This window comes from Hippichthys cyanospilos, chromosome 22 (genome assembly GCF_059441005.1).
Source record: "Hippichthys cyanospilos isolate Australia breed blue-spotted pipefish chromosome 22, RoL_Hcya_1.0, whole genome shotgun sequence".
Lineage (NCBI taxonomy): Eukaryota > Metazoa > Chordata > Actinopteri > Syngnathiformes > Syngnathidae > Hippichthys > Hippichthys cyanospilos.
Window position 1 is genome coordinate 4,221,441 of NC_142390.1, and position 23,235 is coordinate 4,244,675.

Below are 23,235 nucleotides of genomic sequence, written 5' to 3' on the forward strand. Positions count from 1 at the left end.
CCAGCGCTCTACTTCCGGTCCTTAGACAACCATGTCCGACACGTCACCGTTCACTCATGGTTCCGCCTCGGAAATGGCCTAAGCAACATTCGCTTTCCTCCACAGGCCAAATGCGCTGTTATGTTTTGGGCTTCGCCGAGAGAACGTAGCTAAATCTGAGCCTCTTTCGCTGGGACCCCGCGGAAACTGGCCACTGTCTATTTTAAGGAGAAAGGATGGCCAATTTCTTGTGGCCGGAGCCACTGTCAAGCGCGCAGCTCAAGCGGCTGGAGGACCACAAGTACAGCGCCTCGGGTCGCTCCCTGCTGGAGCCGCCGTGTCAGATCTACTGGAACTGGCTCGTCCAGCAAATCCCGACGTGGATCGCCCCTAATACGCTCACCATCGTCGGCCTACTGGTCAACATATTCTCCACGCTCCTGCTGGTGTTTTTTTGCCCCACTGCCACGGAGGAGGCAAGTTAAGGCGACCTTGGACAAAGTTTCTGCACCGACACTCGCTCGCAAAATCTGGTTCGCGCATTGGGCATTTTTATGTTAAATGGCGAAATCGGTATGAAATCGATCCAACAATCTAAAGTGGGAGGTGGGAAATGGACGTTGAAATGACTTTTCATTTTAATAGTCAATGGTTGTTTTCTAATAATGGGATTCGACGGCTGCTTAAGTGTAAACATTTGTCGAGATTTTTCACTGGTTTGGTGATTGGATCGCTGACAACCGTCAAGCGATCGATCTTCGAGATCCGTCTCAAAAGTGGATTTGCAGTTCATCGGCGTCAAAACATGTCCAAAACAATCTTACGATAGTCGCCTCGTGACGTCACGTTTCTAATGCGCATACCTTTAAATCTTGGATTTCACGCAGGCTAGGCCAGTCCATCTTGTTTTGTTGCGTTATTCACGTTTCATGCTTACAACTCTTTCAAAGTCCACCTTTTATCTCTTGCACGCTTATCTGCATTGATTATTCACTCATTAAGATACTTACAGAATGTCATGTTGTACACATGAATTGCCGCTGTCCATGAAACAGCAAGCTCCTCCAAATATTGTCTTTTTGTCTGTGACACAAAGAAAAAAAAAAGCTTTCAGATACTAATACACTTTGGGAGTTGCATGTTTTTCGATTTGAATTCAGTTGGACAATTACACACGACTTAACTTTTTTGTTAAAAGGGTGGGGCTTGTGTCAATTCCAAGTTCATTGATTAAAAATACATTTTTTCAATGCTTTTCTTACTTTGTGAATAATGTATGAATTGGGGTTTGTTTGGCGTCTTCTGTAACAGTCAAATCTCCTCCTCAGGCCCCAGCTTGGGCTTTCATCCTGAGTGCTCTGGGCCTGTTCGCGTATCAGTCTCTGGACGCCATCGATGGCAAGCAGGCCCGCAGGACCAACAGCAGCTCGGCCCTAGGCGAGCTCTTCGACCACGGCTGTGACGCCGTCTCCACAGGTGCTCCGTGATCCACTTTTTGTACTTCACCACGCTGTTGTTACTGAGGCGTTACTGGCTCTCGCTGCAGTGTTTGTCGCCGTGGGGACATGTATCTCCTGCGGCATCGGCCGATACCCGCACTGGATCTTCTTCTGCGGCTTTGTCGGCATGTTCATGTTTTACTGCGCCCACTGGCAGACTTACGTGTCCGGAACTCTCCGCTTTGGCCTGTGAGTCCCCACCTCCCCTCGCTTAGGTGGATTCACGCCGACCCGTGCTCGACCGCCGCTTTCTCTCCCGAGCAGGGTGGATGTCACCGAGGTGCAGTTCGCCATCATCACCATGTACCTGATGTCAGCCTTCGGGGGGGTGAGCCTTTGGCAGACCACGGTAACCCAAACCGCAGAATGGCGCTCATACTGTGGAAAAACTGTCAACTTCAACGTCGTTACAAAAAAGCCCTTGAATCTGTTATTTGAAAGTTGCCCCTCATTGGCGTGAAGCTGTACACCTTCCCCATCGTGGGCATCATCGGCGGGGCGCTCTACTCCTGCTACAATTACTTCCATGTCATTCTCAACGGCGGCGTCGGTAAAAATGGCTCCACTGTGGCGGTAGGTTGTGTTGAGTAGCGTTGGAAGATGTCTCGCCGCACGGTTAAATCCACATCGCTGTTGCGCAGGACACCAGCGTCCTGAGTCCGGGTTTACACATCGGCCTCATCCTCACGCTGGCCTTCATCATCTTCAAGAAGTCGTCCACTCAGCTGTTTGAGAACCATCCCTGCCTCTACCTGCTTGCCTTCGGCATGGTCAGCGCCAAGATCTCCAACAAACTTGTGGTGGGTTCCTTGTGTCTTCGTTTTTTGCTGTTCCTCTGTTTGTGTGGTATTAACCACACTCAAAATGCCTCCAAATCATTTCCAAGGATCCATAGGTTGCACATCAGTTGCATTGACATTCACATCACTTTTCTGCAGTGACAAATTTTGAAAATAGATTTTTCACTTTACAGAAAGCTTAAATTTTCCCCCTCCCCCACAGGTGGCGCATATGACAAAGAGTGAGCTTCACCTCCCAGACACGGCCTTCATCGGCCCAGGCCTGCTCTTCCTCAACCAGTACTTCAACAGCTTCGTCGACGAATATATCGTTCTCTGGATCGCCATGGTGAGTTTCTGCTGTTGCACTTGAATCAAAACGAGGCATCGTCAAAGCTTCAGAGTGCATTCAAACGTTTTGAGGTCAAATTAAGGACACGAGACAGAACCTACTTGATATGACCTTCAGGTGCTCTCCCTGGTGGACCTGGCACGCTACTGCACAGGCGTGTGCCACCAGATAGCTGGCCACTTACGCATCCGCGTCTTCAGCATCACTCCGCCTAGCTCCGCCCACCGCGACTGACATCTTGCCCGGCGGGAGGAGGTCGGGGGGGACGTGGACTTCACCCCGCTCCTGAAAGCAGACGACGACGAGAGGAGACCCTGCACCCCATGCCTTGACCAAGTGACCACTTCTGACTAAAAAAAAAATAACTTAAATCAGCCACCAAAGTAAAATAATGCTCTAAAACGTTAAAAAAGATTTACCAAAGTTTTTAAAGCCATTTTTATCTGCAAATGTTTGACTTGACATTACCAATTTTTTATGTCTAATTGTTCAATAAATATGATCAATCAGGGTGGATTAAATGAAGAAAAAAAAAATCAATGAGGTCTTTTGGTCAGCAGGCTAGGAGAAGCGTTACTTTTCATCTCATTGCCATTCGTTGTGCTTTCTGACTTCTCCCTAAAGGGCTAATAATGAATGTTGTGATTGTATACAATTCATCTGAAGTCGCCTTAATTGATTTCATTGTAATTAAAAAAAAAAAATGTAAATATTGCAAACCAAACCAACTTTCTACGTGTTTTCCACTAAGAATACAGAAGCTTCCATTTTATCTACGGTATGTAAACAGATCTTTTGACTTTTCTCAGATTGATACATTTCGCCAGCAGCTAATCTGATGTGCTTATTCAGGTTGGGGATGAAATGAATTTCTTCTTCTGTGGTACAGCTTTACTATTTTTAGCTTCCATTTTATGGTTCGTACTCTGGAAAGTAACATCTGACTTTTATGTTTGTGTGATCAACTATGTATTGGAATGTAGAACCAAGATTTTTCACTGTTCACAATTCTGACTGTGTGACAAATTTTTATTAACAAATGGGTCTGTGGGAGGGAAGAAAAGTTTGTAATAAAGAAAATATTTTTCATGCGTGTATCTCGTCTTGCTTTAGAGGAGGGAAGCGAACAGAGAGACGAACATCGGCCGAACACATTTTATTCCAGAACCATTGCAAGCGACTTTTAAAGGGGTGGGGCCACACGCAGTATAACAAAGCGCTCGGTCTCCATGGCAACGTCACAATCCTCAAAAATAAGTTAAGAGCCGAGGTGTCTGAATTTCAGACATTATAAGTTAGTCTGCTGAGTCCCACGGGGACACGTGCGTGCAGACGGGCCAGGAGGAAAAGCTGCCACGATTAGCAAACAGACAAATTCAAGAAGGGCCCATTGAGCCCTAGACACACACGGAAAGACGAGTGTTTCACACAAACATTTGTTGTGTAAAAAAAAAAAAAGTATAGGAATGAACAAAGAAGGCACTTCTAGATCCAATATTGTTGAAGTCACAACCAACAATGACTTAAATTACCCATTCCATTTCAGATAATTCCATTAAAAACAACTCCTAAACAGTAAAATGTCCAACAGTTCCCATCAGGAGCGCAAAAAAACTGTTTGGGAACACATCACCTGTCAAATCGTTATTGTCCGGTCCGTTGTGTTTCAGCACATAGTCTCCAAAAAAAAAAAAAAGCGGATGTAGTGGGTCTCGGGAGTGTTGAGTGCAAAAAAGTAAAGGAAACAGTCAATGGCTTCTTCATTGTTTTAGCTTGCCAAATGAGGGAAGAAAAAAAATGTGGATCCATCATACAGGAGGCACTGATGTCGTTGAGCACTTCCTGGTTCAAACTCTCTCGGGGTTGTCGATCTTGGCCATTTGGCGTCGGGGGAATATCTTGCGCTTTAGATGTATCAGCTGTGAGGAAACGCGAGCACGACCCATGTGATACTGGATGACCACCAGAAATGTTTTGATGAAAATATCAAACGTTACGGTTGCTAAGGCTCGGGTGGGGGGGTCAGCGGTGGGAATCCCTTTAGGTCAGCGTTAACCGCAAAGCTCTCTTGCTCGGCGGGGACACCCGAAACCGGCGCGACGTCAAAACCGAGATTTGTTTTGGGAATTTTTTCAGGGCGACAAAACGGGTGGAAAAGGCGCAACCCGACTCGCGGGGAATCACGGAGGCGGGGGGCGGGGTTGTCTTTGGTTTCGGTCGAGTCAGGTCCTGGCATCGCTCGTCACACGTGAGACGGATGAGCCGCCGGGTGGGGAATTTGGGGGGCGAAGGCGCGAATCACGCAAACGGAGCTCGCCGAGGAAACCGCGGACACTGACCTGTTCAGCGAAGAAGGACATGACGGTGAAGGCCACGAGCGTCACCAGGACACAGTGGGTCCAGAACTTCAGCTTGTCCCGGTAGAGTCGCCTGAGACAAGGAGGGGGAGGGGTTCCTTTAGGAGATATGCTTATGGATGAACAAAAAGACAGCCGATGATGCAAGACGGCGGCATCCATGGGTGACAGCACCTCAACTCAGGGAGGTGATGAAACGCTCAGCTTACCACTTCCATCTGAGTTGGCTCGTCTAATTTTAAAGCCTACTGCGAGGCCCGACACTGACCCCCACCCCTGCCCTTGACAACAAGCGAGGGTCTTTGGACATGAACTCCCCTCCCCCCTTCTCTTGAGATCCCCATGGTGACAAGCTGGCAACACTTGGCCCAGCGTGCTGACAGCCATTTGGGTGCTTGTGATGTGATGCCGCTGCCATTATTAGCAGCTGGTGTGCCGCCACGAGTGCTGAGAGACGTATTGATTACCTCCGCCTGGGAGGGTGCTTTCACGGTCGGGGTGTTTACGATTGGATTTGACTACTTTGCTAACACTTTGCGACTTTGCTAAAATAAAAATTCTTTGTCCTGCATATATTGTAAAAACTGTTCATTGTGTAAATAAAGTTAAAAATTCAGAAAAAAAGCATTCTGAAGGATATATGCTCTTGTGCTGTCAGTCGTCTTTTGTCCCAAGGCCTAAAATGAATACACTAGTTCCTGCGTTCCAACCACACACCAGCCATCCAGAAGATGGAAAGGACCTACCATTCCTGAAGCTCATCCATGTGGAGGAAGCGGTTGCGATATTCTCTGGGCAGCTCAAACTGGGACGGCAGTGGGAACATGGAGTCGTAGAAGTCCCTCAGCACGGCCTTGACGGTGGCGGCATCCTTGTGGGTGTGGTCGATGTTGTCGTTCAGACAGATGAACTTCCTGGGGCAGAAAGCGAGGGCTCGTTAGGCGGCGTGATGAAGGGGATCCTAAAGGAGACGGAGGCCACCTGGGATTCTTCCTGATGTCGTCCAACTGGCCCACCACGTGCGAGACGTTGGTGCGGACCATCTTGAAGGCGATGTCCTCCTCGCCCTTAATCTCAAACCTGCGCGAGTGGTCAACTCTTACAAACCAGGAGAGCATTTTCAAACAAGCCAGTGTTGCTCACTTGTATTTGTTCTGGTCAACGAAGGCTTTGCGAATGCGGTCTGTGATGGGCGTGCAGTGCATGATGAGGCCCTTAGTGACGGGCGGCTGGAAAACAAAATCTACAATATTACTTAACTGCACAGAAAGGAGATTTTGTGTATGTCTTGCAGTGTTCACCATGCTGTGGTCATAGTAGGCTTCCTGTGTAGGGTTCACCAAATGTAGCTGGCTCAGGTTTCTTGGGAGTGTCTTGGAGCAGTTGATCAACATTTGTTCCAAACTTGTCAGGTCCTGGAAGTCCCAAATAATGAGTAGAATAAACACAATCTCGAGTAGGAAATCCTCCAAAAAGGTTGGGGAAAACGTGGTTGAGCAGACCTGCAACTTTCAATTTTTTATAACAGTGCTGTGTTTGATCTATCTTCTGGAGTTGCTCAATAAGATACGCCTAGAGATACAACTACACACATTGTACATCGTAGCTCTTTTTTTAGATTTTCTTTCTTCATTTATAATTGATTTGAAATGGTTTGAGGGGACTTGGCTAAAAAGAAATAAATAATGTGATTTCCCAGGCGGTACAAATCATCAAAAAAAGGTTGACACTCGTTGTAGACCAGTGCTTCTCAAATCGTGGGGCGGACCGGGGAGGCCTGGATGATCCCAGGAAAAAGGCTTTGTTTTTGTCATGTGGAATGTAATTGCAATAAAGTAATATTTTTCATCATTTTCTTTTAGTTTCAGGCACTTTGGTGCACTTGCTTCTTTTTTTCCGTTTTAGACTAAGCTGTAACCCGTATAAACGCGATAAAACTATTTAACAGTTGTTGAAAGTTGATTTGTATTGCGTTTCTCTGTTGTTAATGTTAAAAAGAATGTGTAGTGCATCGACTGGGGGGGCGCAAAAAGTTTTCTTTTTTCTAGGGGGGGCCTGGCAAAATATAGTTGAGAAACACTGTTGTAGACCAACCTGTAGGCTGAGCGGCAGCTCGTGAATCCTCGTGGCGAGAGTCCGAATCTCGCGATCGGACAGGACGCCGGAGTGGTCGGTGTCGACATCGTCAAATACCTCGGAGATGTTGAGCTGCTGCTGAGTGCTCATCAGGAAGTAGAAGTAAGAGAAGGCAAACTGCATGTCGTCCGAGTGGCGCACACGGTGGCCGGAGGTCTTGTCAAAGTCGTCTGGGAATCTGCAAGAAATTTATTTTTAAAAACAGAACTTTAGAGGCTTCACTTTTCAGTCAAATTTACATATAAAATGGTTGGTCCGAGTCAACACTACTCACGTGTCCTGCAGTTCCTGCATGACCAGCCGGTCAATCATATGCGGCATGTGAGCGGGAACTTTGCGGGAGGCAAAGCCAAACTGGCGGTTGAGCAGTTTATTGACATGTCGGAGCGAGTCCGCAAACGTGTCCTGCAATTTGCGCCGCCCGGCGGCGCCATCAGTGTCGTACGTCAGTGCCTTTTGCAGGCGCTCTTCTTCCTGTTGCAAATGACAAAGCAGGAGCTTCACATCAGAAAAAATATGTCTAAATAAGGGGAACGGTTGTTCGATGAATCAGAACATTAAAAAACACGCTCAAAAAATCATTTAAAAAATAATTACTATAATATGTAAACATGACAAAAAATGTAAATAGAATATGTAAATAAAGACAATCGAGCCTGCTATCTTAAAAGAATAAAATGACCATCAGGAGGCAGAAATTCTGGAGATTTGCACAATTTCAGGTCTCAAAATGATTAATCATTTATCTGGAATAATTATCGGTTAATATAATGCATGATTAGTTGTCCATTAAAGGATGCACCTCTAGAAAGAAGGAATGACTGTGAACATAGTTCACCATTCCAATAGCTATGATTTTAGTGAGCTTACCACCAGCAGGTCTTGGAAGTACTTCTTCTTCTCCCACGGTAGGAAGCCTCTGTCAGCGGGGATGAAGTGCTGGAGCTTCCTCGCCACTGGAGGACCGTAGGGAGGCTGCGCTCGCCACTCAGCGCTCTTCACTTTGGTTATGTGGCTCAACAGCTTGGAAATTTTGGGCCTCTCCACTACGCTCGGAACGTCAAGTTGCTCTCTGTCACCATCTTCCCGGTGGTCGGCCAGCAGCTGCGCCTTAGTAACGTTGTAACCCTTCAGTGTGATGTCGCCTTTGAGGAGTTTCTCATCCAGCTTCTGAAGCTCACTGCGCACAGGGGCTGGCAAGAGTGATTCGTTGACAGCGGGAACTTCTACGATTGCCTCGAGTTGATCCGGCTTCTTCCTCTGGATCTTGGGACCTCTCTTTTCCTCAGGTACATCCGAGAACAAAAAGGGTGCTTCTGTGGTCACGGAAGGCTTCTGGCTGGAACTTTCTCTGCTGTCCTGCGTCCTGTTAGCATGCGGAAGCTGACGCGTGTCGACGACCACGTCGAAGACCTTGGTGAAGGCCGTGTTGTCCTCTTTTTGGAAGGTGATATTGTAACGAAGCCTGCTGGCATTGTGGCCGGGATGGAGAAGGAGGTGAATGGTCTTCCATTTGTTGGCCACCGAAGTGTGACGCACCACCGGGTCGTCACTCACGTGGGCTTCCGAGACCCTGAGGAGACAAAAAGACAGGAAATTGCAAACTGAAATTGTTGTTGTAATGACTCAAAAACAGCATTTTGGATCATTCTAGCCTATTTCCAGAAAAGTTATTCATGTCTACACTTCCTCATACAATAAATAAAACTGAAGATGAAGAATCTACTGCAAAATTGCAGTGACAAAGCTTGCTTGAGGAGCTTTTGGGAAGATGCATTTTAATTTGCATGTCACAGGTGCTTTTTTTAATGGGTTGGTTTGGAGTGAAAAAAAAATTCCCCATTCCATTTTGTGACGTCGCAATCTTACCTGTGAGCCAGCTGTCGGAAGCTGAAATAAGGTCTGATCTCACCAACTGGGAGGACGTACGCGGTCTGGTTACTCAGCAGAGTGACACGGTGTAGCTCTCCGAAGTGATCTACCACGCAAACAACAATGTGACCAGAACTCAAAAAGAAATGCGCGTATTTGCCTGACAGTCACCTGTGCCACAGTCTCCCACGTCAAAACCGCAGGCGAGCACGTTACAGGCTTGGTCGCAGAACTTGTCTGCCAGCCATGATGTGGCGCAACCCTGGTTACAGTACGAGGCTGCGGCCAGGCCAATTTGACCCCCTGCAAACTGCCACATCTGCCCGCCGGCTCCACCGGGACCACCAGGGTTGACCCCATCCGGGAACCTGCTGCTCCCTGCGGCACCTGACAGAAAAAAAAACAAGTGGCACAAATTGACTTGTCATCTTTCCGGAGATATTACTGACAAATAAATTGAATGAACTAAAATATGAGGAACTTCAATGCAGCTGGGGCAAATAAATTTGAATATAATGCTCCAACATACAGTACAACTAGATTTCATGCAAGTGCAGTGTTAATGTTGTTTTATATGGTTTACCGGTGCAATCTCCTCCATCCCAGTCACATGCCGAGTTGTTGCACGCCTTGTCACAATAGCCATCCTTGATCCAGGATCCCGGGCAGCCTTCCGCACAATTGGGAACAGGCCAGGTGAGATACACCTACAGGGAAAGAAAAACCCCAGCGTTTGAGTCAAACAGATATTTGTCATACAAATTGCTCTTCAAAGGTAAAAACGCATACAGCACTGGATTAACAGCATTAGTTTTAAGTCAGTGTTATTTTAGTCTTCCACTGGAGGTAAACTTTGTACCATCTGTGGTACTTGTACAACACTTAAAGGGATATTAAACTGTGTGAATTTTTGCTTTGGATCTGGTGGCAATCCTCAGGTTCTGTTGCGTACATCTCCCTTCTGGGTCTACTCCGATTACCTTCTGTCCTTTGGAATGGCTGTAGAAGTCATCCGGCCAGACATCTTTGCCAAACATCACGTCGTCGTTGAGGTAAATGAACTTCTGCGAGAGTCCCGGAATGCGGTGGATGTGGCTCTCGATGGCGGGCGAACTGAAGGTGGGGAGATGGCTGTGGTTCAAGAAGAGTTCCTGCGGTCCAAAGGAGAACCTTTTGGAAACCGATTCCATTTTGTCAAAGCGCTCGACGCGTCACGGAGGTTACCTGGTGCGTGACGACCGAAACGCGTGGGTTATCCAGGTTGAGCCAGGAAGGAATTTGCCCGTTGGTGACCACAAAGACATGCCGTACCCAGGGAGCGTGTTTCTCCACAGAGCGCAGAGAGTACCGCAACTCCTCATTGTCCTCGAAGCGGCTGGCCGAGACGTCCTCATCCTGCTTGGACTGTACGACAACAGTCATGTCATCTAAATATCGGATTAGGGCGTCGTTTGGCATCGCAAACTCATCAATTGGGTTGGGATTACCTGCGAGATTGCAGTCAGGTCCCAGAAGAGGTAGGCGGGGCTAATGGTCAGCTCTTGCCCATCCAGCGTCAGGTTCTTCTTGGACTTCTGCATGAGGTCGGTGAAGTCTTGCGGGCCTTTGAGGTGGAGCAGAGCTATGCTGGCCTCCGAGTACAATTCAAACTGGGGAATAAACCGTTTGACACCATTTCAAACCCATCGAGCAAAATTCTGTGCCAATAAAAAGCGATTGTGAGTGAGGGGGCGCCACCGAGAGGGGTGACCCTCCCGCCATCCCCTTATTTCAAATTTAAGCATCCCAGGAAAGCGCTTGAACGCCGCCCCGCTCCATCATCGAGTGTCTCGCATGAGTTGGCGAGTCGCCATCGCCTCTCGCTTCTTTTAGGTGAGGCTTACTTGGGTCTTATGGAGCCAGCTCGGCCCAGATCGCGTTGCAGCTCTATTATAGCGCTCCATGTCAGACCGATAATGCTCACGCGTGTACACAAAGTGGGTGTGTGGCACCCGCGCAAAGACGGCTTTCATCAGCGGCCAGAGTCAACACAAACATGGCGCACGCACACACAAATACTGTCAAACTAGAGAAACCTGTGTGGTTGGTTATGTAACAAACTTAAACATATACAACATCAATCTGGTCGGACGCAGGACTACTATGTTACACATACACAGACATTCTCAGGAAAATTACATTTTGGATGAATGTTTGTAAATATTTTATTGTGATTTAACACAATAATTTGTCTGATTTCACAGAGGACGAAGAAAATCTGAGAATATTTACTGTTGCGATGCTGAAATTCTGAGGATTTGGACAATTGTCTTCAAGACCAGGATGTGAAGGCACTTGGGGGGTACATTTCATTTTAACAAGGGATCAGAAAATTGAATTTAACTGCATTAAAAGGTAACGTGCATGACGGAACACTACATTTTTCATTTCAAATCATGTCAAATTAAGAGCAAATGAAATGGAACCTGAAGCTATTGCTAAACAGCGTTATAGTGGCTCCTTTATTTTAATAAATCTTATACATATGCATACTGCCAATGATGACACAATTTTTGAGCAAGCAAGCAAGAAATAAAACAGTTGATGTTGAGTGATCTATCAATCATAGGTATCAAACTCCAGTTCTTGAGGGCCGGTATCCTGCATGTTTTCCCATTTTCTCACCCCAACACACCTCATTCAAATGATTAGTTCATTAACAGGCGCTTGAAAATGATCCCAATCACTTGAATCAGGTGTGTTTGACAGAGATGATACCGGCCCTCGAGGACTGGAGTTCGACACCTATGATCGAGCTTCTGGAGTTGTTAAAATTCCCTAAGCAATACCATTATGAATGTAGTTGTAAAGCTGAATAAATTAGACAAAAATAGCACAAAAAAACTGTTTGTTGACCACTTTCCAAATGCTTTGCGCTGGTTATAACACGTGAAAAAAGTTTGAGGATTATCTCAAATAACCACCGATTAATTTGATTAACAATGTTGCAAACGGCGAGGCCTCGAGCCAAAACGTCGTGGTACATTGATATGCTACAAAATAAAAATACGTGAACGCAGCATACTGGGAAAGATGATGCAATTCAAAAGGTATAGTCCAAACCCCTGCACTCAACACACACACACGATAAATATACCACATGACAAAAGAAAGACTTTCTAACAATGGAAGCTGTGGGGAGGGCTTGTGGTCATCTCCATGGCTGTGGTTCTAACACCAGCTATAAATATGGAACATCTCTCAGCACTAAACCCCCCCTCAGCAGCACCACTCTTTCGTAGAATGAGCTTGGCCACACCAGGAAACACCACACACTCCACAATCCACTCCCTACATTTCACTCGCTCTTGTTGTTCAAATGGAACAACAAACAGGTAAGGGCAGATGACAAGCAGGAAAGGGGCAGGCAGATGTCGCTAAAAATACTCATCACCTTCCAGTGGCGCCAGTTAGAAACCAGTCTCTCTCATTTTTACCATTGTAATGGCGTCTGAGGTAGCAGCAAAGTCTCCTTGTCAAATGATCATTTTTCAATGGAAATGCCATTCATTTGTTACAGGCCTTCTGCGATGACAAAGAACATTCTATCCTGCTTAGCAGATAAAGCTTCATTCTTTTCAAGGACGGTGGGCCCCCCCCTGGGAATATCCCTGCCTAACATTGGATTCCTGTAATGCATGGAAAGATTCACTTTACGAGCACAAGCTTAATAAACGAGTTAAAAAAAAAAAACGGGTAATATGAAGCTCATTGTTGGGGAGCGACATCTTGTGGCCATAGTGCGACCTGCTGCTTGTATTCCATTCTATTTTTTTTTTTTTCATTTTAAATAAAGAACCCTCTGTCTTAATTACATATGACCAACATATCAATTTATTTGTGGCCTGACAATGATTTTTTTCTTGACTGGAGATTTCTAAACCACCAGGTTATTTTTATTTAAAAAAAATAAACAAAACAAAACAGACAATTGCACGGTGTTCGCACAAAGAAGTGGAATATGTTAAATGCCTATTTGAAAGGGAATATTACATGAAACTGCCCTGTTGTTTTTAAATCACTTGTCAAAACCCACCTCTTCTTCTTGGCGTTTAACACTTAGTAAGACAGTGGACTTTTTACTTTTATTTTAGTCCTTTACTCTTCTATCCCTATCATTTTTATTCGCTATTTTATTCTTTTTATCCTTCACTTTATTCTATGTTTGAACCTTACTCATTTGTCTTATCAGATTTTGCGTTTTATGTCCTTGAGCTATTGTGTCTGTTTTTATTGTTTTTGTTACAGCACTTTGGTCAGCTGTGGTTGTTTTAAAGTGCTTAACAAATAAAGTTGGATTGGATTGGATACTTTTTTAATAACAAGGCATAATGCCAAGTGTCACACAGACATTTGACCCCAAATATGTGATTCATTCTGATGCATAACAATGTGTCAAAAAATGTAAGAAAATTATAGTTTAATTCTCATTATTTTTTGATTGATAAGGGCTAAAAAACAAACAAACATAAAAACAGGATATTACCGCTCACCTGTTTGATCTTGTCAGTGACAAATGAGGGCAGTTTGGCCCTCAACTGCTCAGTCTCCTTGAAGGACGCCGGGAAACCGCTGAGGTAGGCCAGCGTCTGTATGCGAATCAAACCCGGAGCCTCCACATCTGTAGTCTGTGAAAAAGAAGACACGATGATTGAAGCGTAAATTCCTGGTAAAGTTCCGGAGAGGAAATTTGAACAAAACTCACTAAATAACATCTGGACACTGACAATTTTTTGTCTTCCTTGAAGGTGTCAATGTAGGCTTTCTCGGCTAGAAGAAGAGCATAAAAAAGCGACCTCCAGATCATTTTAATAATCTTCATGTTACGCCTCGGTTCACCGCGCCGCCGATGTATCAGACCCACCGTGGGCTTGGGAATCGAAGACCAGCACGGAGGCGGCGGTGGACGGGTGGACGGGCCTCCGCAGCTGCAGCAGCTCCTTGGCCCCCGCTAGCGATGGCGAAAGCGACGGCAGCTCCTGCAGCGTGGAATTGGCTGGCAGGGCGGGTTCCAGCGCCAGCATGGGCGCCATGATGCAATGAGATAGCAAGCATTCTGCTTTGGCCCTGGAGAGGGTAAAACAGCGGTCAGAAAAGGTCGACTTCTGCCAAAGTAGAATGACATTGACAAGTACCTGACTTTCGGTTCTTCTGTCGTCTCACTTGCATTTTTCCCCAGACGTTCTCTAGGTGGACAAAATATACATAATCTATATCTAAAACAAAAGCTAACACACTTGGTACATGCAGAAATTATACTTCACGGATTTAAGAGGCTCTCGAATGGGAGCGCGTGATAGCAACTGCACATTTTCTTTTCAAACAGAGAAAATTAATTGGAGAATGAATAAGAATTTCACTGTGTGGTATCACGCTATGCATGCGACAGTAAAATCTGTTTGAATCTACCTCAAAGCTCTCTGTTCCTCCGCCAGTTGCTCTCTCACGGCCTTCAGTTCCCTCAGCAGAGCCATGTCGGTGCCATTCACCCACGTGTAAACTACATCGATGGGCATTGGCAGGCATAGCCTACATAAGAAAGCGAAGGAAGCACAGTCATCGGAAAAGGCTAGTTAAAGCACTTTGCAAAATGGAATTGCGCTCACCTGCTCTGAAATGATTTTCCGCCCAAGTTGTCTCTGTAGGAATCAAACAACACATGGTACTGGTCTCGGCTCCATTCAACCACAACCTAAATAGAGAACAAAATGAGATTTAAATAAATAACAATTCCTCCTCAATGCTGCTGCTATTCGAAATGGTTATTACTGTTGCTTCCTCCTGTATTGTTCAAACAGCCTTGAGGTTGCTGTTAGGAAAATTAAACTTAGTTTCTAAGATGACCTGCAACAGTTCCAAAAACGTCTGAGTGGCGTCAATGTTGACGTGTGTGGGTTTGTCTCGGAATTCGCTCTTTTTGCTTGGCGGCGGTATGTTAACAGCTGCTGAGCGCAGCTAAACGCGTTCGAATGTTAGCTAGTTTTGTAAACAAACAAAAAGGAGCGTCTTACCTCCCCGAACTGAAATGCAGACACAATCATGAGGACGATGCCCCCGAAGCAGAGGTAGAGCCCATAACGGTGGGACAGACAGGTGTACGTCTGCCTCTGAAGCAGCTTCAGCACCGAGTTGACGACTACCATGGCTCTCCTGGGCCAACCATAGCGCCGCATTCATTCGACGATAGCGAGCAAAAACTGCTAAATAAACACAAGGAACATCACAAGCGAGAAGAATCAGTCAGCTGACCGTCGGCACACATGACAGCCATACGTGTAGATGCTCCTTCGGTGGTGTCAGTGGCGCTTTCTCTGTCCCGTCTTTTCAGTTTGTCGCCCCCTTGTGGCGCGGAGGGAAGCGCCTAAGCGGCTGTCAACAATGTCATCATACGGCAATTAAATGCAATTTCACCTAATCCAATGATCTAATAAATGAATCAGGGTTGTAAATAAAATTTTAGCCTGTTCAAATAACTGTTGACTGCATAATGGCGTTTGAAATGTTTCCTCATTTCACAGGTTTCCGGTTACAAAAGACTAAGCCATCAACTGCAAGCCTGGAGCGACATTTACACCGTATAAAACTGGAGAGAAGTTACATCATGTAGATATATTGCACAAAAATGAAAAGAAAAAAGATACAGAATATCCTAATAAATATTGTTGGATATGTACTTATATCGGAAAAAATAAACCAATTTGTAAGGATTGGAAATGGATTGAAGGCTTTATTCCACTTGTGTTTCATAAATTGGTCCACATGAACTTATCAAAATTTTGCAATAATTAAAAAGCTGTCATTTCATATGGCTTCGATATTTTCTGTTTAATAATACAAAATATCTGAAGCGGTGTGATATGAGTGATGCTTTTCATCATCGATGTGAGAATACAGTAAAATAGATGAACAGTTTAAAATGTTGAATAATATCCCTAATTTCGGTAAAATTGTTTGAGATTTCAAGGACTTTGGATGATGTTAAACATGAATAATAATATATTGGAGGCTTTTCAACTAGTGGTGGTAAAGACAGTATTATTAGGCTGGTACCTTTTCTACGAGCTTAAATAAAATAATCGAATAAAGATTCAACACAAAAAGTAAATATTATAAGTGTAGGTTTGTAACTATGATTTTTTTGCCATAATTAAGCTCTTTTTTTTCCAATCATGTTTTTCAAAATCTTGCTCTCTCACTGGGCCCTCCCTGTCGATTTGATTATATTTGAGTATCAATCTTTTCACAGTACCAGTTTTCTATTTGATTGATGAACTGTATAAATATCAATGAAGAAGCATTAAAAAAAATGCCCGAGTTTTCTGCTGCATTGTTGTCTGGCAGGATTGTCAGTTGAAATCATAGCGCCGAACTTGCTCACGCCCACGATCAAGAAGTTAGATGCTTGTCAAGACTGCCTTGTACTCATCAAACAGGAAACACTGAGCCCAGTCATAAACCTGGTAAGGCATCGTCCAACATGGTACTGAAGCAGCTCCAGTGTGCGTCCTACTGTTTGTGTCAACCAAACAGAACATCGGTCTGCTGCCTGGGCATCATCCTTTTGATGCTATTGCTTCAGCAGATTGGAGAGGTGAGGCAAAAATGTCATTTTATTCATAGATACATCTCAAGGTGAGTTGTTTACAATTTATGGTAGTCATTGCGGTGGTGTGTTCAATTGTTCCATTGATTATTTATTGTGGTTATTCAGAGTTTTCAATCAGGCGTTTGTCAAGTATCGAAAAATAACCAAAATCGGAAAAACAAACAACAAAAAAACCGTCACCCAAATGTTAATTAGCTACATGAATATGTTGTAGACGGAATATGATTGATGAATGCAAAGATTGTTTGAAAAGTGAATGTAATCACACCGATAATGTCATTTTAAAATACAGCTGGTGGAAGAATGGAGTCAGGACCGGTCTAGCCAGTTTTATCAAGCTTTCAATTCACTCAAGAAGGTAGATCAATGTCCATCATTCCACAGCAGGTGAGTTATCAAGCTGAGGAGTGCGGGTCAAACGCCTGTTTTACCTTGCGCTGCCCCAAAATCAATTTCCTTTTAATTCATGATTGTATCTATTCAAATCAATTTATTTGCATAGCCCTAAATCACAAAAGTCTCTAAGGCCATTATAGGTGAAAAGAAGTCATAGATAGACTTTTTTCCATCATAAATACACAACTGCATCCCCTGAACAAAGCTCCCAGAAGGGGAAGGAAAAACTCGAAAACCCCAGTTGGGGAAAATAGGAAACCTTCAGAAGGGACCACAGGTGGGAGGAGCCCTCCTCCAGGCTCAAAAAGTTGATGTGAATGCTTTTTTTTTTTCCCAAAAATAAAAAAACACGCACACACACGTTGCGCCATATTAGACTCATTCAGCACCAGCCATTTTCCGACCCTTAATTGCCCTAACACCTGAATGAATGAATGAATAAAGAAGCCACATTTTGGCGACCCGAGGTGACAGAAAAAGCGAAGAATTGATACAAGGTTCCTTCAATGAAACCTTGTCTTGCAGAGAGTGCACCCCAATGCCCATTGATCTGGTCTACACATGGGTGAATGGATCAGATGTGGCCCAGATTATGGATCTGACATTGGCTAAGAAGCACCTGGCAGAGGAAGAAGAACTTCTGAGGTGAATGCGAAGCACCGGTTGCAAACATTTTTCCGGAACATTACTGAGCAGAAATTCCCCGTTTGTTGTCAAATTAAGTAGTTCAGTAATTGTCCTTTGTACAACTTATTTTCAGAAAGAAACCACAATGCCCGCTGTCTAAATGCATTACAGCGCCAATGGTGCTGCTCGATCCCGCCTTACCGGCCAATACGACGTCTCGAGAGCTCCCTTCCATCTTGCCCTATTTTTCAGCTGCCAAGGCGGTGCTTCAGTACACAAAAGGCCTTCAATCCGCCAACCCGGTCTCCGTGATTGTCTTCCACTCTCAGGCTGACGGTAAATCTCAGAACGTGGCTGACATAGGCAAAGAATTACTAATGGTATAATTACTAGGAGCGAGATATTGTTTTTATGAACTCATGTCTGGCTTCATCGCGACAGCAAATGACGAAGCTGTGTTTATTGTGTTTCCACCAGCTGAAAAGGCCTTGACAGACACACTCAAAGAAGATGAAAAATTCTCCATCTTCGAGTGTTACCTGGTGAATTTTGGATATTCTCGTGATATTATTTAATGTGCCGTGGCGACGTCGGTACTTGACATCAAGGCTGTATGTTGTCTTTTCCAGACCACAGACAAAGATGCTCCAGGTGTGATGCAAATGCAGACCCTGGCCTACCTGAGCGGCTTCCCAAAGTCCTTCAAAGTATCAAAGGACCTGCACGCTAAATTGCCCGCCAGCATCGCTGAAAAGATCACTGCGGTAAAGCTGCTTGTCCAAAACAGCAATTTTTTGGAATCGTCTGTGTGATTAACCATCCGACTTGTTCCTCAGTTGGAGTTGTCCCCAGAGGAAAGCGTCGCTCTTCTCCACTTCCAAACTTCTCAGAATTTGATTGACCTCCTCCAAGAGGATCAAGATAAACTGAAGCTGGAGGGGAAACAGCTGTCCATCAGTCGTGTGTACTTGTTTTGGGACCTGAGCCTCATCATGGAGGTTGTACACCGCTGCCAACTAAAATGCCAATAATCACTACACTGTTTATTAAATACATCCAAACTTTTCTTCTTAGTATTCCCAGACACACCCCGCCCCTACAAAAAAGGAGACTCGAGATTTTCTCACAGCCAACCGCTTTCAGGATAATAACGCACTGCGCTATTCCTTACGCTCGGTGGAGAAACACGCTCCATGGGTTCGTCACGTCTTCATCGTCACTAACGGGCAGATTCCCTCCTGGCTCAACTTGAATAACCCCAGAGTTTCAATTGTCACACATCATGTAAGCCTTTCACACCTGTACCACCAAGTCACATTATTCTCTGGTATGTTAATAGTTTTAGTGGCAAGCGTCAATTAGCGATGGTCTCTTGTTTTTTTCCTTTATGGCTTACAAGAAGTAAATTGTCCTGCCAAACCGGTTGAACCTTTAGGTGTGACAAATTGCAGCGTTTCAAAATCGTTTACCAATAATTGACAAGTAATAACACCCTCTGGATGGTAGGAAATCTTCTTGAACCGGAGTCACCTGCCTACCTTCAGCTCGCCCGCTATCGAAAGCAATCTCCACCGCATCCCAGGAATCTCGCAGAAGTTCATTTACCTCAACGACGACGTGATGTTCGGCAAAGACGTATGGCTGGATGACTTCTACAACCCGTTCGACGGGCAGAAAGTAATTGGAATCGAAGCCGTCGAGAACGATCCCGAAAAAGGCCCCGCATTTCCCCGAAGACGCCGCGGTTCCTTCCGACTTCCAACGCTAGCGTCTTTCTTGCTTGCAGGTCTATGTCGCCTGGCTTCTGCCCCCCTGTTCAAAGGGCTGTCAGGCAATCTGGATTAAGAACGGGCACTGTGACCGATTGTGCAACAATTCTGCCTGTCAGTGGGATGGAGGAGACTGCAAAGGTGAAGTGATCAATAAGAGTTATGGCCCACAACTGGATTTTTCTTCCTTTTAACGCAACGCCCGCGCTTTTCGTTTGATCCGTGCAGTCGGCAAAACCAGGTCTACGCGCAGCGTTGGTGACGGGGACTTTTCCCAAGCTAACAAGACGCAGGTAACCAATCAGAGGTCAAGACCAGCAGAAAAACCAGCACAGCGTGGAAAAAAACAGATCGCCGTGAAAACGCTCGGCAGGTTGGCCCCAGTTGGGATCATGACACATGATTCTGCCCCTTCTAGCGAAGACGTCCTGCTTGGGAAGATTAAATCCTTTCAAGAACTTTTCCAGGTAATACCGACTCCGATTTCTAACTTGATATCTTGCAATCTGAGGCCTTTGGGTTTCACAGGAAGAAGATCGCTTCCAAAGAGCCTTAACGTATGAGACGAATGGCGCCGCCGCTGGCCGAAAGCTGCGTGACACTTTCACAGACTCAATGCTCTACGTAGACAAATTATACACCCAACGGTTTGGCAGCGCCGTCCGAAAAGTTATCGCACACGCACCCCATATGATTGACAAACTTGTGATGAAGGAGCTGCAGGACACGTGAGGACCAACAATTTGGAGTTTTTGGTTTCAGATTTGGGGCCTGCTATACAGGCTGAACGCTGAGGTCGCCTCACTTTTTTTTTTTCTCTCCGCAGATTCCCACAAGAATTCGAAGAGACATCAAGCCACCATTTGCGTCAAAAAAACGACATGCAGTTCGCCTTTTCCTACTTTCATTTCCTGATGGGCGTCAAGCAGCAGGCTAACATCTCAGAAGTGTTTGGCACTGTTGACAAAGACCACTCTGGCGTCCTGTCCAATAGCGAGATTAAGGCTCTGGCTATGAAAATCCACAAGCAGCAGCTCCGACCCGAGGTAGGTCCGGTTATGAAATATTTACTGCCGACATAAAGGCTATTGAATGAAAAATGCATTGTCATCCTGTGGGTATTTTTAGGACTTGACCATTTTGGAGAATCAGTTGATCAGCTGCTCTAAAACACTTCAAAAAGATTTGGGGCCGCTCCCCACAACGAAACCCAGTCAGGAGGTGAATCTTGACCGATTGACATGATTTTCTGATTTGTGCATGTCCCAGATACGGTTTGAGTAGAAAAGTCAATGGTTTCCTCATCTACAGCCTGAAATCACAGAAGAACTCGTCACGAGCTGCAAGCCCGTCGCCGATCGCATTCGCGATACCTTCGCAGAGCACAAGTACAAGTGAGCGCTCTCGCGAAAAGATGTCGAGATGAACCAGCTCCGTTCTTTTGCTGAAACGCCGACTGTCCATTAGGTTCAAAATCATGAATGGGAATGAGGTCCATTTCAAGATGATTCACAATGACATGGCCGAGGCGGATCGCATATTTGATGACTTACGTAAACACCCGAGGTGAGTCGAATCAAACTATTGAAAAGCCATTCAGATCCTGGTTCTTGAACAGGCTGTGTACATACTCCCAACAGGAAGTTCATTTGCATAAATGACGACATTGACCACACCCTAAGCAGCGCTATGGAAGTCCAAAAAAAGTTGGCAGAGTTTTACCAAACCATCCTGCCGCAACCGTCGCAGTTTGAGCTCCGCAATGACATGCCCAACATGTTCCTGCGTATGGATGAGCACAAGGAATGGTAGGAACCATGATGAAGCCATTAGTTCCCACAAGGAAGCAAAACATGGCAAATCTGCCATCCATCCATCCATCCATCCATCCACCCATCCATCCAAAACGGTCATCACCAAAAACATGACGACTAAAAACCCTGCCCGTTTCCCAGGCGAGCTTACCAGACCAAGCTGCGTTTCTACAGATACTGCGCCATTGTGCTTCTCGTCATCTTCGCGCTGAAGTTATTCAACGCAAAGGTCGGTATCCATGAAAAGTTTTCCCATACTCGTTCAAGGGACAAAGAACAAATTTCCTCCCTCTTCTTCTGCAGATCGCTCACTACAAACGAAAGCTGCTGCACAAATGCAAAGGGGCAAAGTATGAAACACTGCAGACGGTTTGAAAAAAAGACGTCCCGATGGGTGGCGAGGACATGGTCTCAGGAGGACAGAGGCCCAAACGAAGACGTGTCTTTTTGCCACCGGCGACATCAGGGACCCTGATGCACGTTATTCAAAACGGGAAATCAAATGTCCGTGGAGTCTGTCATCCAGATCATGGTCATCTGGAAGAGGTCCCCCACCAGAGACGTATGTTCATAAAAATCAATTGCAGCGTCGTATGGAGGATTCAACTTTTTTCATTGGCTGGTTTGTTCAAAAACTTGCAAAAATATGGAAAGACTTTTTGCAAATTGATTTAATATATTTCAATGCCTTCAAACCAGATTGCAAACAGATACTAATACCAATATTTTATACCAATACATTCAAAAATTAAGTCAATAAACATTGACTGTTTTTCTTTTTTATGGTTTGAATATTATGCCCGGATTGCATAATTTTATTGTGCCATAATATGACACAGTGATGAACATTCTGTGGCATTATGGCAGTGCTTCTCAAATAGTGGGGCGGGCCCCCCGGGGGGGCGCATGGTGATGCCAGGAGGGTCGCGGATGACCCCTGGGAAAAAATCTTTCTTTTTGTCATGTGAAGTATAATTGCATTAAAATAAGAATTCACATCATTTTTTAATTTTTATTTTTTATTTCAGGCACATTCATGCATGTGGTTATTTTTTTTTTCTATTTTAGACTAAGCTGTAACGCTTATAAACGCTGTAAAAATAAGCATTTTTTTCTTTCTTTTGATAATATTTAAAAGGATACAGGTTTAGGTATACTTATATGATTATTATTGATAATATTCTTATTTATAGTCAGCTCATAGAGTGGGGGGGTGCAAAAAGTTCTTTCTTGGGGGCACTTGGAAAAATAGTTGAGAAGCACTGCATCATTGGGAAAAAAAATGCAATTACTGTATTAGCTAGCCTGCAAAGCCACGCCCACTTTGAAAAAAATGTGGGTCTGGAATGCCTCCCATTGGCTGCCATTTGGCTCAGTCCAAAACAAACCTTGGAATCAATCTAGAAAGAAAAAAATATTGTACAAGCGTCTCTTAAAATCAAGAAATAAAAATTCTAAACTTTAACTCAATTTAGGACAACTAAATTCGTGAATATTATCATTCACTATCGTAACAGAACAGGAATAATGCACAGACGGTTTGGAGAATTTTATATCGCTGAAAAGTAACACATGCACTTGTCAAATAAATCTGTTGGCAAATAAAAACCGCAATTATGTTTGGCTAAAAAGATTTATTGTTCTGTTTTGTTTCCGCACCCATTCGCAATGGTTGTTAACATAAACAAAAACAACAACATGTACTGAATGTTCAGACTGCCTCAAATGTTTCTCGGACCTGTTTTAAAAAGACATCGGTTTTCCTCTTCTTTTTCAATCCTCTGCAATGGTTGTTTTGTTTGTTTATTTCGGGATTTATTAAACTAAACAACTCAAAACCCACAATAAAACAGACAGATCATGACACAATTGTATTCTCAGAGAAAATATGACATCAGACCTCAATGAACTGAAACATACGCTGACAATTTATTGTTTTTTTTGGTGTTTGTTTTGTTTCGTTTTTAAATGTTGACATGAGCTAATTATATGTTGAATGTTCACGAAGAA

The 23,235-nt window shown here is 44.6% G+C and overlaps 3 protein-coding genes across 5 annotated transcripts; 2 read left to right on the forward strand and 1 right to left on the reverse strand.

The window, feature by feature from the left end:
* Positions 1-34: 34 nt before the first annotated feature.
* Positions 35-3,702, forward strand: chpt1 (choline phosphotransferase 1). The gene is made up of 8 exons (XM_088407069.1): positions 35-455; positions 1,308-1,455; positions 1,526-1,667; positions 1,743-1,827; positions 1,920-2,051; positions 2,120-2,278; positions 2,481-2,606; positions 2,727-3,702. The coding sequence occupies exons 1-8, from the start codon at positions 216-218 to the stop codon at positions 2,841-2,843; spliced, it is 1,149 nt and encodes a 382-aa protein (XP_088263195.1). The 5' UTR covers positions 35-215; the 3' UTR covers positions 2,844-3,702.
* A 48-nt stretch (positions 3,703-3,750) lies between these two features.
* gnptab (N-acetylglucosamine-1-phosphate transferase subunits alpha and beta) lies at positions 3,751-15,293 on the reverse strand. 2 transcript variants are annotated; one of them, XM_088407064.1, is made up of 22 exons: positions 15,025-15,293; positions 14,620-14,705; positions 14,423-14,542; positions 14,149-14,199; positions 13,878-14,080; positions 13,719-13,783; positions 13,507-13,641; positions 10,462-10,623; positions 10,199-10,378; positions 9,955-10,125; positions 9,558-9,681; positions 9,146-9,361; positions 8,972-9,080; positions 7,973-8,675; positions 7,377-7,576; positions 7,061-7,280; positions 6,268-6,381; positions 6,110-6,195; positions 5,948-6,046; positions 5,713-5,880; positions 4,949-5,039; positions 3,751-4,528 (listed from the first exon to the last, which is right to left on the reverse strand). In XM_088407064.1, the coding sequence occupies exons 1-22, from the start codon at positions 15,184-15,186 to the stop codon at positions 4,457-4,459; spliced, it is 3,537 nt and encodes a 1,178-aa protein (XP_088263190.1). In that variant the 5' UTR covers positions 15,187-15,293; the 3' UTR covers positions 3,751-4,456. The 2 variants fall into 2 exon arrangements, with proteins under 2 accessions (XP_088263190.1, XP_088263191.1); XM_088407065.1 differs by having other exon boundaries at positions 14,620-14,706; positions 15,003-15,293.
* A 1,178-nt stretch (positions 15,294-16,471) lies between these two features.
* Positions 16,472-23,056, forward strand: LOC148405508 (N-acetylglucosamine-1-phosphotransferase subunits alpha/beta-like). Of its 2 annotated transcripts, XM_088407066.1 has the most exons (19): positions 16,483-16,604; positions 16,912-17,006; positions 17,541-17,660; positions 17,776-17,978; positions 18,120-18,184; positions 18,272-18,406; positions 18,479-18,640; positions 18,717-18,926; positions 19,149-19,319; positions 19,429-19,552; positions 19,640-19,878; positions 19,940-20,139; positions 20,238-20,457; positions 20,540-20,632; positions 20,723-20,805; positions 20,879-20,977; positions 21,052-21,219; positions 21,367-21,454; positions 21,529-23,056. In XM_088407066.1, the coding sequence occupies exons 1-19, from the start codon at positions 16,491-16,493 to the stop codon at positions 21,598-21,600; spliced, it is 2,661 nt and encodes an 886-aa protein (XP_088263192.1). In that variant the 5' UTR covers positions 16,483-16,490; the 3' UTR covers positions 21,601-23,056. The 2 variants fall into 2 exon arrangements, with proteins under 2 accessions (XP_088263193.1, XP_088263192.1); XM_088407067.1 differs by lacking the exon at positions 16,912-17,006 and having other exon boundaries at positions 16,472-16,604.
* The last annotated feature ends 179 nt before the right edge of the window (positions 23,057-23,235 follow it).